Source organism: Echiichthys vipera (genome assembly GCF_963691815.1).
Source record: "Echiichthys vipera genome assembly, chromosome: 18".
Lineage (NCBI taxonomy): Eukaryota > Metazoa > Chordata > Actinopteri > Perciformes > Trachinidae > Echiichthys > Echiichthys vipera.
This window is the reverse complement of record NC_139843.1, coordinates 3,615,179-3,631,995: the sequence shown is the minus strand read 5'-3', so window position 1 is coordinate 3,631,995 and position 16,817 is coordinate 3,615,179. Positions and strand designations below refer to the sequence as shown.

The following is a 16,817-nucleotide window of genomic DNA, read 5'->3' as shown; positions in this document are numbered from 1 at the left end:
TCTGACGTTGGATCTCTGCAGAAACAGTCTCCATTTGTTCATTAATGGATGTTTATGTGAGGGTTTGTCTCCCCCTGGTGACTGAAACTGCATCATTGAAGCAGTGAATGATCAGATTATACTACAGAAACTTAAAAATATATAATAATAAGAAGAAATACAACATGTGTTGATCGACTCACTGTTATTTGCTTGATGCCCATGACGTTGATGACCTGCTTCACAAGTTCCTGAGGACAAGGGGAACCCGCCATGATGCCTACGGAAACAAATACACTTAATATGTGACATCCACAGCAAACAGTTAATTATATTATTAAAACGCTCACTACCATTTAGGAAAAGAAAAGCAGGAAAAAGCAGAAAACCGGTGGATTGTTACTCCAGGTAGGGAATAAGTCCTGACCCCAAGTGAAGGAGTTCAAGTCCCTCAGGATCATGTTCACGAGTGAGGGGACGATGGAGCGTGAGTTTGGCCGGAGAATCGGAGCAGTGGGGGCGGAGCTGCAGTCGCTCTACCGCACCTTTGAGACGAAAAGAGAGCTGAGGAAGACAAAGCTCTGGATCTACCGCTCAGTCCTGGTTCCTACCCTCACCTGTGGTCATGAAAGCTGGGTCAGGACCCAAAGAACCAGGTCCAGGTCCAAGCGTGTGAAATTTGTTTCCTCAGGAGGGGGTCTGGAGTCTCCCTTAGAGAGAGGGGGAGAAGTTCAGCATCCGTGAGGAACTCGGAGTAGAGCCGCTGCTCCTTTGCGTTGAAAGGAGCCAGTTGAGGTGGTTCAGGATCATCTGGTAAGGATGAACCCTGGGCGCCTCCCTAGGGAGGTGTTCCAGGCACGTCCAGCTGGGAGGAGGCCTCGGGGAAGACCCAGGACCAGGTGGAGAGATTAGATCTCCACACTGGCCTGGGAACGCCTCAGGATCCCCCAGTTAGAGCTGGTTAATGTGGCCCGGCAAAGGGAAGTTTGGGGTCCCCTGCTAAAGCTGCTGCCCCCTGACCCGACCCCGGATAAGAGGCTGAAGATGATGTTATGTGAGTGTTTCTCTCACCTGTATGAACTGACGACAGGTCGTATTTAGCCAGGTCCGGCTGGTTGATCATATCCACGTACATGGTCGGGGTGCCGTAGATGAAGTCGCACCTGTGAGGAAAATAAAAATACACAAATTAACAAAACACATCTTCACTGGAAAATCTGAAGAAAAGCTGCAAGAATGGATAGACAGATAGATAGAAAGATAGATTTTCTAATACAAGTTCTCTGAAATGTTGTGTTTAATTATGCAAATGAGGCATTTTCTTATTCCACCTTTGGTTGAATTTAGGGGAAATCTACAGACGCAAACAGACAAAGAGAAGTGGAATAAATGTTTTATTTCCAGCGCTCTGAGAGAAGATTAACTGCAGGAATGAAACATGAGTTTAGCAGCTTCGTCTGGTTTTCAGATTTTAAAAAAACACAAGTTTAGGAAGAAAAATAGCCTAAAATGTTAAAACGAAAGCGTCCGCATGAGAACTTTAGTGCAGAAGCCGCAGGGATCAGAACAGGAAGCATCGTCCGAGTCACAAATCGCTGTTGCAGTTTTGTGAAATTGCGATAAAACAAAATAGAAAAACAAACATTTTAATGTGTTTTGCTGATATTTATATTGGATCTCTGTGTCATTTTATCCACAAAGTCACATTTTTCCCCTCATGAGACTGAAATTCAGCACGGAGCTGTGTGTGAATGATCATTAACCTACCTCACTCTTATATATTTATTTACCTTGGATGTTCACTGTGCTGCTGAAGAGCTGCCAAACTGATTTGTATTGTTCTTTGCACAACGACAAGAACAATCTGTTCTCTTGTATCATATAAAATGTGCCGACACGCTTTGATTTCTCTCTCTTTTTTAATTCACTTCCATTTAAAAACATGAAACTTTATTTGGAGACGAATGAAGTGAAACTAAAGTTAAACTCTCACCGTGTGATTTGGGTTAAAGGTAAAGTTTGGAGAAGGTCAGTATGAAGCCAACAGCTGGTTCAAAGACACAGCTGCATAAACACTGAGTGCTGACACAGCGTCGGGGTCCGCGGGGCCTTTATTCTGATATATTTATTCTTCTGAGTCCAGCCTTTAATACGTTTCTGACCCGTCAACGCAGGAACAGCACACGTGTAATTACAGTAAATACATTCATGATGAACTGAAGCTTTATTTATCCTGAGGGAAATGATTTAGTGTGCAACAGTTTCAACACAAAGATGAAAGGATCAGAGTGACAATAAGCATAAAAACATGAATCACATCAAAATAAAGCCAACGTAAAATAAATCAAACAATTAACTAAATGTGACAGAGTGTGACGGACATTGTGGTTAAACGCAGGTTTATACAATAAACAACAATACGCAGCTTAGCAGCATTAAGATAGGTACAAACTGAATAAGTGAGAAGTGATCTTCTGCACTATATTTAAAGGTTGAATGTGTAGAATCTTTATTTAAAGTTTTATTTCTAAGAACGAAGATTGTTGGCAGATCCAGAGCTTTCCTTTCGTCACAACTCTTTTATTAAATACTGACAATAAGACGATCAAAGACCTCAGCTGTCTGATGAGGAGTGGGAAATGGCTCTTACTAGACGCTTGATCTTATTTAAATGGGAGGCTGCTTCTCCGCCATCACACCACCACTGGATTAGGGACGTTATGCAGAATGTTAAGTTGAAAAAATCAGATGTACCTTCAACGGATCCATCAACAGATTCTGCAAAACCTGGGACCCTCTGACATCTAATGGGAACGGTTTACCGGGTCTGGACCTGGGTCTCTGCCCGTGGTCCATCCTGTGATAAGGAGAGTTAAGTGCACCTTCCACCCTTTTGTATTATTTATTTATTTATCTTATTTTATGTCTGTCGGTTGTCTGTGACAAGTCTGTTATAGGTTGTTTTTGGGTTCGGTCGGTCTTTGTCTTTTTCCTGTTGGGACTGTTCTTGTACGGTTATTTGTGAAATAGAGGATATGATTGTTTTGTACGATTGGAAAATGACAAATAAAGTAAAGCTGCTGCTTTTGATTTGACACAGAGCCCCAGTTTTCTCGTGTGTCCGCTGTGAAACCCCCGCTTTAGCCCTGAACGGCGCTCTGAACAACAGCGGCTTCATTCCTGAGTGAAACGTGAAACTGGAGCTAAAGATCGCTGCGGTCGTGATGGTTGGAGTCACTTCTCTTTCTGCCTGAACAACAAAACAACACGTGATATCTGATCCCACTCAGGAAGCGCTAATGTGAACCAGATCCTCCGCAGACTCAACATGAAGCAGCCCCCAACGAGCTCAGACGGGGCTGCACACGAGCTGAAGGGTGGTTCTCCCTGTCTGTCACAGCTCTGCACACGTCCACTGCATCTTTTTAAGCTTTTATTTCCATCTAAATGCAATAAATGTGTCGAAAATCTCCTTTAAAGAGCGTCAGGCAGCAGCAGCACGGCACAAACGTTCAGACATTAAACATCAACCAGTTTAAAACATTTATTAAACGTTCAGAGAGGTGGAAAGGATGAGATTGGTGGACGGACCAGTGGGAATTTCTCAATTATTGATGTTTTTAATGGAGATTATTGTTTTGCATTGATCTGGTTGTTCTTGGAGACCATCCAGCTTTTCCAAATTACCTTTATTGCTACTTTTTAGTTTGTTTAATTGTTTTTTTTATGCATTTTTTCTCCTGCAAATGCAATTTATGTGTAGAAAATCTCCTTTAAAGAGCGTCAGGCAGCAGCAGCACGACACAAACGCTCAGACATTAAACATCAGCCAGTTTAAAAGATAATTAAACGTTACTTTATTTTAAAACGACTGATTTTAAACATTCAGAGAGGTGGAAAGGTCGAGGTTGGGGGTTTTCGAGAACGAACCAGTGGGAAGTTCTCATTTATTGTTGTTTTTAATGGAGATTATTGTTTTGCATCGATCTGGTCGTTCCTGGAGACCATCCAGCTTTTCCTAACTATCTTTATTGCTAGTTTTTAGTTTGTTTAATTGTTTTTTTATGCATTTTTTCTCATTTTTCCCCCAATAACTGGGTTTGTGTCTCTGGTTGTCTTTGAGTTGTGTGATGTAGGTTATGTTTAATGTTTGTTTCTGTTTTAATTGTAAAATAAAACGCATACATATATAAAAAACATTCAGACATACACCATGTAACGGCTACAGACAGTAAACTATTGAAAATAACAGCATTTTATGTCGTTATATGCAGCTTATGTTTGCACAGCTCCAAACCTGCTGCAGGGAACCTTCACTTTGATGATTTCATTTGAAATAATCCCAAAGCAGCTTTCTTACCTCCGTGTCCCGGAGCCTCGAGGTCACGCGGTTTACAAAGAAAGGGGATTATTATATTCTGTCACATTTAATCCTTCGTTACAGGACATTAAAGCTGCTTTATGGGTTTAATACTCAGACTTAATTAAAGGACCTGGCCAAGGGTTTGTAACGTTACCTTTCGCTCTCCAGAGCTGCTAAGTTGGCCTTCCCGTCGTACCCAGCAGAGGGAAAGACCACGGAGACGCCGTGCACGGCCATGCACAAGCCGCCGCCCACAGAGCCGAAGCAGTGGTACAGAGGCACGGGCAGGCAGATACGAGTGTGAGGCTGCGGGACGAAGACAGGACACGAGAGAGTCAGAGCATCATTCAGAAACTACCAAAGTACCCGTGAAGATGCACGACACGGCCCAAAGTATGTGGAGCTTTGTGGCAACAACCTGGACTTAACCGCCATCGTTAGAGATTTTAACTATCGTCAAAAAACGTGTAGAGACCAAAATCAATCTGTATTTGTGCCTCACATTACAAATTTGATACAACGCGTCGGCTGAGACTCACCATCCAGGTGTAGCCCACTCTCTTCCCCACGGTGTAGGCGTTGTTGATCATGTTGTGATGAGACAGCGTGGCGCCCTTTGGAGCCCCGGTTGTGCCCTGGTGACAGATACAACAACAGGATCAAATTATTGCATTTAGACATAAAAGCAGTCGGTCAAAGGAGACTCTCTAAACACGGTGAAGCCAACCGGCAGCTAGTGACATTTAGGTTTTCACGTCTTTATTAATACCTCCAAACAGCTGCTACGGTTCTCTAATGTAGTGCGTTTTAAAAATGTTTATATGGCACACGGACACAAACTAAAATAGAAAACTCAAACCAGATTCAAAGGAAATGTTTGGGGAAAGCGTTTGGCGTTAGAGGAGAAGATCTACAGCCAGCAGCTGGTTAGCTTAGCTTAGCACAAACACTGGAAACGGGGGGAAACAGCTAGCATAGCTCCGTCCAATGCTCACTAATTAAAAAGCTTTAATCTGTATTTTTTCCACATTAAAGTCTAAAAGCAACTTGACCTTTGGTTGAGTTATGTTCTGACATGATCCCAACAATGTTCAAACCAGAGAAATGTGTCGTTTTATTAAAGGTAGCGCTCTTTGTCGACCAGAAGCTTCATAAATTGACTTTAAACCAGTTTTAAGACACATTTTTACCAAACACTGTTTAGAACTTGGTGGTTTTTAACTCTATTTTTGACCCAGTAAAGGATTTTAGTCATCAAACGTCTGAATCTGAAGTTATCAGAGAGACAAGCTGAGCAAACGTTAGCGACAGAAACAGATATTTTTAACTTGAAAACTGCTTCAATCAGCGCTTTTACAGGTTTGAATCAGTGGGTCTGTGTGTTTTGGAGAGGAGGAGTAAAAAAAACTGCTTCACCACGTCAACAAACGTCTTATTTTCTTATTTTTAATGGGGGAAAAATTACTTTTGTTGTAAAAAAATGTGAAGAATAGAAGAGAAAAGTGGATGTTTTCTATCACAGGACGACTGTTGTTAGTGTTTCCCCCACGTCACCTCATACGACCACACTTAAAACACATCCAAACCAGCCCTAGGGGTTGAAACGTTCCCTGCATTTCAGGGTGCAGTTTCTTTCCCAGGACATTCTGTAAGAAAGGAGCCAAACCCGGCGCTGACTCAGCATGTTTGATCTTGCACAGACCCCGGCGTGACTTTGACATTCCTTTAAAAATCTGCAGGAACAGTTACCGAGGTGAACTGGATGTTTATGGGGTCGTCGAAGGAGATCTTCTTCTGCAGATCCTGGAGCTGCTGCATGTACTGGCTGCTGCCCGCCTGCATCACGTCCTCCAGATGGAGCATTCCTGGCTGACGACTGTCCACGACAATCACCGAGCGGAGGTCCGGGAGTCTGGGAGGGGAGACCAAAGGAATGTGGGTCACGCTGTTAGACCGAGGAGCTCCGTTCTGCACTGTAAAGATCGATCCATGCATCCTGTGAATGTTGAAGCTGACGCAGATTATTTCACACACTGAGGTCTGGAGTTCAGATGCTCTCTAGGGAACTTTTCACATACCAGCCCCTAAAAAAAGAAAGAGCCATTAAAGGCCACACATCAGCATTTAAAAACAGCTAAATGTTCTTTGTGGGAACAGAGAGAGCAGCCTAAAACCAGAGCTATCGAAGCGAATCAGCTGCAGCATCAACTTTAACTCCTCTGTCCGTCTGAGGGCGCACTCCCACTGTGCCTCCGTCCCGTGCCCCGTGCTTTAGGGTCCTTGTCCCCCCTCCAGGCCCGTTTGTACTCACACTACCTGGGCCTCGGAGAATGCTTCTTGCTGCCTATACGTCATCACGCCGTAACACGTCACACGCATTGATGACGTCATGGCGATGCGTGGCTTTGTTTCCAGATCTTTCCGTAGACCTCAGAGTTTTTGTGCGTCTTGTCGACTGTTTTTGAATCTTTTCATCGACCAAATCTGCAGTAAACACTCCACCTCCGCATCACACCAACGTGAACCTTTCACCGCCATTGTTTGAAATGTCCACGCATGGTCCCTCCTTCTTTTTTCTACGTCCCAACAGGCGCACAGGAAATGACCTCAGAACCGCCGTAGGCCTCGTGCTCGTACACGTGCGCACGCTCGTGCTCGTTCATGTGCAAACGTGCTTTACAAAAGTCCACCTCTCCCAAACGGGCCGTCGACGGCAAGCGTGCCGCTCCTAGACGCAGTACGGTTGCACTCACACTGGTCAAAGGAACCAGACTGTAGCTGTGAAACCTGTTTGGGCACGGTACGGAGGAACAGTGTGAGTGCGCCCTGAGAGACTGAGCGTAAATTGTCACATGCTCTGGTCCTGAGTGATCCGATCACAAGTGGACAGCTCTAAGTGCAGGTGTGAATGCACCAACGATCGCTCAGACAACATGCGGAGGTGGTCTTTTAGCGGCGAATGTGTCCTGGTCCACACTGAAGGACCACCTACGTCACAAAGAGTCCAAACTGTGGAGGAATCAGTGGGAAACTACCTTCCTGATTCAGTCGGAGACGCATTGAATGGCAAAAAGGACGTGCCTTTTCCTATTTCAGACAACTTTGTGGCAACATCGTGAGCTTTATTGGCATTGTTAGAAATGTTCTTTCCCTGTGTAGAGACCAAAATCATCTGTCTTTGAAGACTTTCTGATTTCCCCGACCTTCACTTGTGCCTCATGTAAAAAAATGTACAAAAAAGGCCACTACATTATGTATTAATATTATCTATTATCAGTTTCATCATCACTATCAAATATTCATTAATTTTCAGAACGTAAAAGCTCTAAATGCCATTTTGTTTACATAATGCCACTGTTGTTTTTGTGCACACTAAATGCAAAGGGGGGATTTTTATTGTTAAAAGTGTACTTTATGGTTTTTAACCTGGGCTACGTCAATGATTAGTTACAACACTGAGGCAAAAGCCTTTAGAAACAATCATTTCATCATTTTTCTGGGCCACTTTCTGCTGTTACCGAGCTTTTATTCTGAAAAAACGGCAGAATTATGTTTAAAAAGCAACAACTGTGTGCACTTTGTGACTGTGGGATGTAAACCCTTCTCCAGATGTCCAAAAGGACACGATTTAGAGAAGATGGACGTCCACAGTTGACATTTTCACACGTTTTGCAGCGTTTTAAGTTCAATGACAGGTGAGAAGCAGCAGCAGCAGCAGCAGCAGCAGCAGTTGTACCTGGCGCTCCGGATGTCTCCCGGGGTGGACGTGTCGATCTCGGGACAAATCTTTCTCAGCATGTCGCAGTACTTCTGAGTCTTGAACTGCGTTGGGCACACGATAGCTTTGCACCCAACCTGCGGACAGAGGATTCAGGTGTGATGTGATGTCACAGCGGCGAGAGCAGGTGCGTTAAAAGTCACTCACCTTCCTCAGGGCGAACTCCACCTCCTGCAGCTGGTACGCCGGGTTCACAGACACCTGACGCACACGGGACCAGAAACAATAACAGCTGATGAGACACTGAACGCTGCTAAAGTCTGTATTAAATAAATTAATGTGGCTGTGAAATATTATTATTCATGTTATTTATTTAGTTCAGGGGACGTTTTTGGACAATTGACCTGTTATTGTATGAAGGACTCAACGTGTATATAATTAAATAAATACATAAATAATTACATGACTTAATAAATAAATAAATGACTCAGTAAATAAATACATAAATGACTTAATAAATAAATACATAATTAAATAAATAATTAAACTAATTAATTAATTAATCAATAAATGAATAATTAAATAAATTATCAAATAAATAAATAAATTACTCAATAAATACATAATTAAATAAATAATTAAACTAATTAATTAATTAATCAATAAATGTATAATTAAATAAATTAAATAAATAAATTACTCAATACATAAATGACTAAATAAATACATAAATTATTAAATAAATAAATAAATTACTCAATTAAGAAATGACTAAAATAAAGAAATAAATAAATACATAAATTAATAAATAAATGAAATTAATTTACCTTTATATTAATCCCCCTATTTATTTCTATTCCTATTTAATTTTCCCCTTTCTTTCTTTGTTTATTTATTTAAATGTGTTTTGTTTACATTTTAATCATTTCTTTTTGCAATTTTCATTTATTATATATTTATTATTTGTTTATTGTCCATTTATGACACATTTTATAAATAAAAGCCTAAAAAAACATTATTTTCGGTAGATTTAATGACATTAATAACTTATTATTACATGTGTTATTATCAAGTCCTTCACTTATGTCTGTTTGTATTCGTGCAGGTTCGGTCCTTCACACTACGGCACAGAGAAACAACAAATATCATCTTTCCCACAGCGTCGGTTACGTCCTAATAAAGGCTTCGTCTTCCTGCCAGGGAACTTTGTCGACTCACCAAGATGATGCCCGCTCTGGCCGTGGCGAACTGAAACAGGATCCACTCGTAGGTGTTGGGTCCCCACATGCCGAGCCGGTCTCCTTTCTGCAGCCCGAGCGCCAGCAGCCCGGCCGCAGCCTGATCCACCTACGGACACAGAACACGCTTTAACACGTTGGCTGAGGCGGTGTTCTCTTCACGAGGAGCATCACGACACACAGAAAACACACACATTCTTCTCTTAAAGTCACTGTGTTATACCACAAAAGGCGGCAGTAGCTCAGTCCGTAGGTGACTCCGCTGGGAACCGGAGGGTTGCCGGTTCGAGTCCCTGTGTGCACCATGAAAGGAGCGTGGACTGGTGGCTGGAGAGGTGCCAGTTCATCTCCTGGGCACAGCGGAGGTGCTGTTGTGCAAGACACCAAACCCCCAACTGCTGGGGGCGCCGATCCATTTGGCAGCCCCCTCACTCTGACATCTCTCCATTAATTGCATGTATAAAGGTCCTGTTTGTGCATGTGTGTGTGTATTTCGGGCCTCTGTGTGTGTGTGTGTGTGTGTGTGTGTGTGTGTGTGTGTGTGTGTGTGTGTGTAACCTGTATAATAATAATAACAGTGAGAAAAAATTGAATTTCCCCTTTCAGGATTAATAAAGTTATTCTTCTTCTTCTTCAATAGTTCTCCACATGCAGCGACTTTAGAGACGTTAAGTCAAATAAACGTGCAGAATTTATTTAAAGAGTCTTTTATTTCAGATTCATTATTTCACTTTCACTACTTGATTTTAAGTGTTATTTAAAGGCTGTGTCCAAAAGAAGCCAATTCAAAATCACCCCGATAAACGAAAATGATCATTATTATTTTATTGCAATCTGCGATAAAAACAAGTATTGCTCGTCCTTAACGCAAATGTTATTCCACTGATGAGGAGGAAAAGGACAATGACCTTATTTTTGTCTCATTTATGTTCAGTTTTGTTTATCTGTGTTTTTTTATTAATGGAAATAAAACAAAAGCCCAAATAAATGCATCACTTGGTGTCATTTCTGAAGCGCTTCACATGTTTAAAGGCTGTGTTTTTAAAAACACACGTGCATAAAACTAAGTTGGGAAACATCAAACGTATCTCTCTTACAAAAGGCAGTTTTACCTTTTTAAGATATTACCAGGAAAAAGTGGTGAAAATGATCAGGAAGGGGAATTTACTTTAATTTCCCAAAGTTTGTGAAACACTGCTGCAGGAATATTAATCATAATAATTCAAATAAACAGAAAAGAAATGCACTTTAAAGCCTGATGAGCCTTCAGTAGTGGACCTGGTGATAAAGTTATCACCTGATGTGTTATTTACGGCCGCTGCTATCTGAAAAAATGTTCAGCGCTTTACTTTGAAAAACGGTTAACACCATATATCTGTGGTGTTTGTTTCTTAAGGTCATCGGGGGAAAGGTGAGCGGGTCTGAACTCGCAGGTGAGCAGATAAATATATAAATATAAGTCATATCTGAAGACAGCTGTGCTCTTGTTAAGTTTCTTTTTGCTTATTGTTCGTCCCTAAATGCAGTGAAAGCAGTTTATTATGTACGTTGTTTAAGAGATCAGAATCAGAATCAGGTTTATTGTCAGGCAATTTTCATTGCAAGGAATTTGACTTGATTTGACAGTAATGTGTTTAAATATAACCATGAACACAAGCAAACTAAACATATGGCATTGAATTATATACATGAAATATAAGTGAGTGTGTTTGTACGACCAGTGCAGGTGGTGGTGTGCACGTTCATGTGTCCAGTGTCGTTGATCTCGATGAGACAAAGTGGGTTAAATAAATAAAATAAATGTGTTATAAACGTCGTACTTCCAGTTCAGGACTGACTAATGATTCACCACATGAACTGTGTGTGAAGTGAATTGCAAAATAAATTGTGTACTTTCTGCAGAGCGAGGGCAGAATGACATTTTGTTTTTGTCTCCAACTCAACTTTTACAATTTCAGTTTAATGAATTCACTGAAATCTCTTTAAAAACACGTCGCCTGCTCGTCCAGCTGCAAAATCCAGCTTGAAATAATCATTTAAGTTGCTGTAAAGGCATCAGCGATGAGCTTCATGAGCAGCAGCAGCAAAGATTATTAACATTATTACTTATTTTAGTGTCTTTGTTCTGTGTTTAGCATTTTGGGCTCCAGCCAGGTTCATGTAAAACCCTCTGATTGATGGAGATTTATGAGCAAAAATGACTTTTTTCACCCTGAAAAACATTCTGAGAAGGTTTTCCACCCTTGTCTTTCTCTCAGTTTGCATTTTGCACCCAGTGACCTCCACTCACGCGACTGGGAAACCTGTATTTTACCTGAAATATGAAACCGGACCCAGGACAAAACAACCCCTCACAGCTGCTCTGGGGCTTGACGATGAGTTGAAGCATAACTTGACTTCACGTGCATGTTTGTTATGTTTTACTTCTGTTTACCGACAGTTTGGCAGGTGATCTTATCTGTTAATTATCCATTTAGGGCGCACTCCGGTCCATCCGTACCGTGCCCAGGCACGTTTCACTGCTAAAGTCTAGTTCGTTAAAGTCTAGGAGCGGTACGCTTGCCGTCCACGGCCCGTTTGGGAGAGGTGGGCTTTTGTAAAGCACGTTTGCACATGTACGAGCACGAGCATGTGTACGAGCACGAGGCCTACGGCGGTTCACGTTGGTGTGATGCGGAGGTGGAGTGTTTACTGCAGATTTGGTCGATGAAAAGATTCAAAAACAGTCGACAAGACGCACAAAAACTCTGAGGTCTACGGAAAGATCTGGAAACAAAGCCACGCATCGCCATGACGTCATCAATGCGTGTGACGTGTTACGGCGTGATGACGTATAGGCAGCAAGAAGCATTCTCCGAGGCCCAGGTAGTGTGAGTACAAACGGGCCTGGAGGGGGGGACAAGGACCCTAAAGCACGGGGCACGGGACGGAGGAACAGTGGGAGTGCGCCCTGACTGAGAGTTATAGTTTGACACAGAATCACTCCCGTGTGTTTAGAGTGGGGTTAAACTTTAATCCAGATCATCGTGACCTTGTTCTGCACAGTCAGTTTCTATGGAGCTTCAGCCGGGGAAGATGACAGCTCTGGTGGGTCCCTCCGGCAGTGGAAAGACTTCCTGCGTCAGCCTCCTGAAGAGGCTCTATGAACCTGGAGAGGGACGGATCCTGCTGGACGGAGAGCCGCTGCACCGGTACAAACTCAAATACCCTCTGATTGATAAGCCTGTGAATGTTCTCATTTGTCCAGGTCAGCGTTATCCTTTGAAGATAACCTCTGATTGATGGAGATTTATGAGCAAAAATGACTTTTTTCACCCTGAAAAAAATTCTGTGACGGTTTTCCAGCCTTGTCTTTCTCTCAGTTTGCATTTTGCACCCAGTGACCTCCACTAGCACGACTGGGAAACCTGTATTTTACCTGAAATATGAAACCGGACCCAGGACAAAACAATCCCTCACAGCTGCTCTGGGGCTTGACGATGAGTTGAAGCATAACTTGACTTCACATGTTTGTTATGTTTTACTTCTGTTTACCGACAGTTTGGCAGCTGATCTTATATGTTAATTATCCATTTAGGGCGCACTCACACTGTCCGTCCGTACCGTGCCCAGGCACGTTTCACTGCTAAAGTCTGGTTCGTTTGAACAGTGTGAGTGCAACCGTACCGCGCCTAGGAGCGACACGCTTGCAGGCCACGGCCCGTTTGGGAGAGGTGGGCTTTTGTAAAGCACGTTTGCACGTGTACGAGCATGAGCGTGCGCACGTGTACGAGCACGAGGCCTACGGCGGTTCTGAGGTCATTTCCTCTGCGCCTGTTGGGACGTAGAAAAAAGAAGGAGGGACCATGCGCGGACATTTCAAACAATGGCGGTGAAAGGTTCACGTTGGTGTGATGCGGAGGTGGAGTGTTTACTGCAGATTTGGTCGATGAAAAGATTCAAAAACAGTCGACAAGACGCACAAAAACTCTGAGGTCTACGGAAAGATCTGGAAACAAAGCCACGCATCGCCATGACGTCATCAATGCGTGTGACGTGTTACGGCGTGATGACGTATAGGCAGCAAGAAGCATTCGCCGAGGCCCAGGTAGTGTGAGTACAAACGGGCCTGGAGGGGGGGACAAGGACCCTAAAGCACGGGGCACGGGACGGAGGCACAGTGGGAGGGCGCCCTTAAACATGGAAAGGCTTTTGTGGTCAGCAAAGTTTTTAAGGGTCATTTACAACTCCTTCTGTTTCACTATCATATAAAACTGTAGAAGGTAAGAAAGCGGAGATATAATGTTTTAGGTTTTGGAGTTCGTTTTCAGTCGAACAGGTAAAGACGGTGAAGCCAGGTCCTTTTCTTTCTATCACTTTAAAAGTGTCCCACACAAATATTCCTCCCAGAATCTCCACGTTTAGTCTGAATAAACAAGTTTAAAGTCTTGACCTTCACATAGTTTGATCAAAGACTCACATCCTGCTGAAACTGTTCGAAGGTCTTGCGGACTCCGTCTTGTAGAAAAGCCACGGCCTCTCTGTCCGGCCAGCGCTCCACGGTCTTCAGCAGGGACTCTCCGATCGTAGCGTGGAGCAGAGATGTGTTAGACGTTCCGTGGGCGTAGCTGGTGGTGAGAGTCGGGATGATTGGCGGAGAGTCCACATGAATGCCACTGGAGCGAAACAAGAGATAGGAGACGTTTTCAGATACATATTAACATTAAAATACAACCACACACAAACTATACTGCCCCTTTTAGTAGTGGAGTCCCTCAAGGCTCTGTCCTAGATCCTCTGCTATTTTCTAACTACATTATTTCCCCTTTTATATATCAGAGTTTTTATGGACATTGAGTTGTGGAGTCCCTCAAGGCTCTTTCCTAGATCCTCTGCTATCTTCTAACTACATTATTTCCCCTTTTATATATCAGAGTTTTTATGGACATTTGGACTTTGAGTTGTGGCGTCCCTCAAGGCTCTGTTCTGGGACCCCTTTGGTTTTATATTTAAATGCTTCCTCTTGTCCATTTTATTCAAAACCGTGATGTGCATCTATGCTGACGACGCTCCGTTATATGCGCCGTTAAAACCTGCGGATCCTAGGGTTTAATCTCACAACCTGCCTTTCTGACATTAAATCCTGGATGTCCTAAAACTTCCTTAAAACACACACACACACTTCTTAAAACTGTTCTCTTTGTAAATGCTTTTGGTTTGATGTGTTCTTATTTATTTGTTCCTATCACTTGTATTGTTTGACTTGGTCTGTGCGTTCTTATTCTCATTTATTTATTATTAATTCACTTTGTAACATTGTTAACATTTAAATAGAGTTGATTATTATTATTATTCACTATTTTCTGACGTTTTTTAGACAGAACGACTAATCTACTAATTTAAATGTACATTTTCCTTCAAGTTAATGAAGAAAAATCTGAATTGTTCGGTTCATTAAAGAAATAAAAATAGATATTAATGATAAGTTAATTAATCTGGAACCTTCCATTAAGCCTAGAGCACATTTAGGAGACATCTGTCCAATCTTACTTTGATTATCATGTTAAATAAGAAGTACAGGACTGTTTTTATCCACTTTATATTATTTTAATTCAGTCTTTTTCTAAACTGTGTTAATGTAAGTCTCTATGTATCTCTGTTAGCATCCTCCATGCTCTCTGGAACCTGTGTGACTTCCTTAAACTCCCTCATCAGGTGCTGCTCAGCTGAACTGATAAGTGAGAGGTCAAACAAAGGTTTGGCACGGATCCAGAGAAGGTTCATTCGACCTTTCGCACAGAACAAGTCGATGAACCAGGGCGGCGAGTTTCTGTGCCGCAGATAAGAGGAGCGACAAAAGTGTGACTTTTTATCTTCATGACGCCGCGGATAGAAAACAAACCAGCACAGTTTCCATATCAATACCAAAAGATCAGTCTCCGACCAAACGTCTCCGCTTCTGTTCCTGAGTTATGAAACTTTGTGATGTCACAGTGAAGTTCACCTTTGACCCTTTGGACAGAAAATGTCACTTACATCATTTTTATACTTAAATCTGATCTGAAAACGCACCCGGTCCGCTCTGCTTCACCCCCCAAACCCCCTGTTTGCACATATGTTTGGTTTAAACTGTTTTTAATCCGACATGTTTTAAAGCTAATCTTCACGTTTATGCTTTTTAATTTCATGAGTTCATGTAAATCGACGTGTTTTGCAATATGATTGTTTTACCTTTCTGTGAAGCACCTTTACATTCGTTTGTATTTTAAAATGAATTAAAAAATAGCAATAAAGTGACAGACAGCAGTACGTAATACGCACACACAAGAATGGGAAATACGGACAAGTTCATGAGTAAATGCACTTTCCACTAATGCTCATATTAAGTCACATTAAATCTACCTGCTGCTGCCTAGCAACAAGAAACAGACTTCATTCTCCGTTCGTTTGCACTGAAGGAAAATCAATGATCTTATTAAGGGTGATTAACACATCACGGCCATTTAAAGTGTAATTCCAGCGCAAAATAAACAAATAAACCATTGAGACAACTATTAGCGGAGAAATCCAGGAGAGACGCTAACAGCCGGACGTGGCTAACAGTGATTAGCTCGGGCAGTAGCGTGAAGGCATTAAAAGGTCTTTTTTAACCACTAATGCTACTGAAAATAACAGCAAACCTCTGCAGCAGCATGAGAAGAGTCCCTACACACACAACAAAGCACCAATGGGCTCCTTCCTTTGGGATTGACTTTGGTAATCCACTGTAATGGACTTTACTATGAGAGGAGCTGGTACAGGGGCCAGTAGGTAAGTCTTTAAAACACTCTTTAATAAACTCTGGCTTCACTAACTACGCTGTTGCTGCTTTGTTGTGTGTGTAGGGACTCTTCTCATGCTGCTGCAGAGGTTTGCTGTTATTTTCAGCAGCATTAGTGGTTAAAAAAGACCTTTGAATGCCTTCAACTCTCCACCCCGAGCTAATCACTGTTAGCCACGTCCGGCTGTTAGTGTCTTTATGGCTTATTTGATGAATGTAAGTGCCGCAAAAGACCACAGGGATGATTTTTGCTGGAATTAAACTTTAAAACACAAACAACGACTCAAAAACTGTTTCTTTCCAAATGCAATCGGCACTTTAAACCAACTCAAACATAAAATGCATAACATGTCATAAGCAAAATATGCTGGACTGCACTTTACATTTGCTCATTTTTGTACATTCACTGTCGAACTATCTCCTCTTTCAAACCAAAGTACTCTATTATAGATCAAACCTTGTTTCCACATGTACATACAGATTAATTTATATGAATATTTCTGTTCTAAGCGTCTTGAACCACATGTAACCTCACCTTGTTGCATGTACTTGTCTGTTAAGGCGTTAAAATGACAAAAGCGACTCTTGAATCTTGAATATCAGCCGCTAAAGCACTTCTATATTTATTTATTCATATTATTCATAACTCACAACTATGGAACTGGATTTAAATGGGTGCATCTGCAGGCTACAACACTCTGAATCAGTGCTTAGAGAGAT

The 16,817-nt window shown here is 42.1% G+C and overlaps 1 protein-coding gene across 1 annotated transcript in view; it reads right to left on the bottom strand.

Moving 5' to 3' along the window:
- The window catches only part of acsf2 (acyl-CoA synthetase family member 2), a 38,677-nt gene that overhangs the window by 21,062 nt on the left and 798 nt on the right, over window positions 1–16,817 (bottom strand). Inside the window, exons 2-10 of the mRNA XM_083932785.1 lie at window positions 13,758–13,953; window positions 9,279–9,407; window positions 8,268–8,321; window positions 8,079–8,197; window positions 6,092–6,254; window positions 4,882–4,977; window positions 4,497–4,648; window positions 1,051–1,142; window positions 183–259 (exon numbers count right to left, since the gene is read on the bottom strand). Of these exons, the coding sequence (XP_083788911.1) occupies window positions 183–259; window positions 1,051–1,142; window positions 4,497–4,648; window positions 4,882–4,977; window positions 6,092–6,254; window positions 8,079–8,197; window positions 8,268–8,321; window positions 9,279–9,407; window positions 13,758–13,953 (1,078 nt within the window). The remainder of the gene's footprint in view (window positions 1–182; window positions 260–1,050; window positions 1,143–4,496; window positions 4,649–4,881; window positions 4,978–6,091; window positions 6,255–8,078; window positions 8,198–8,267; window positions 8,322–9,278; window positions 9,408–13,757; window positions 13,954–16,817) is intronic.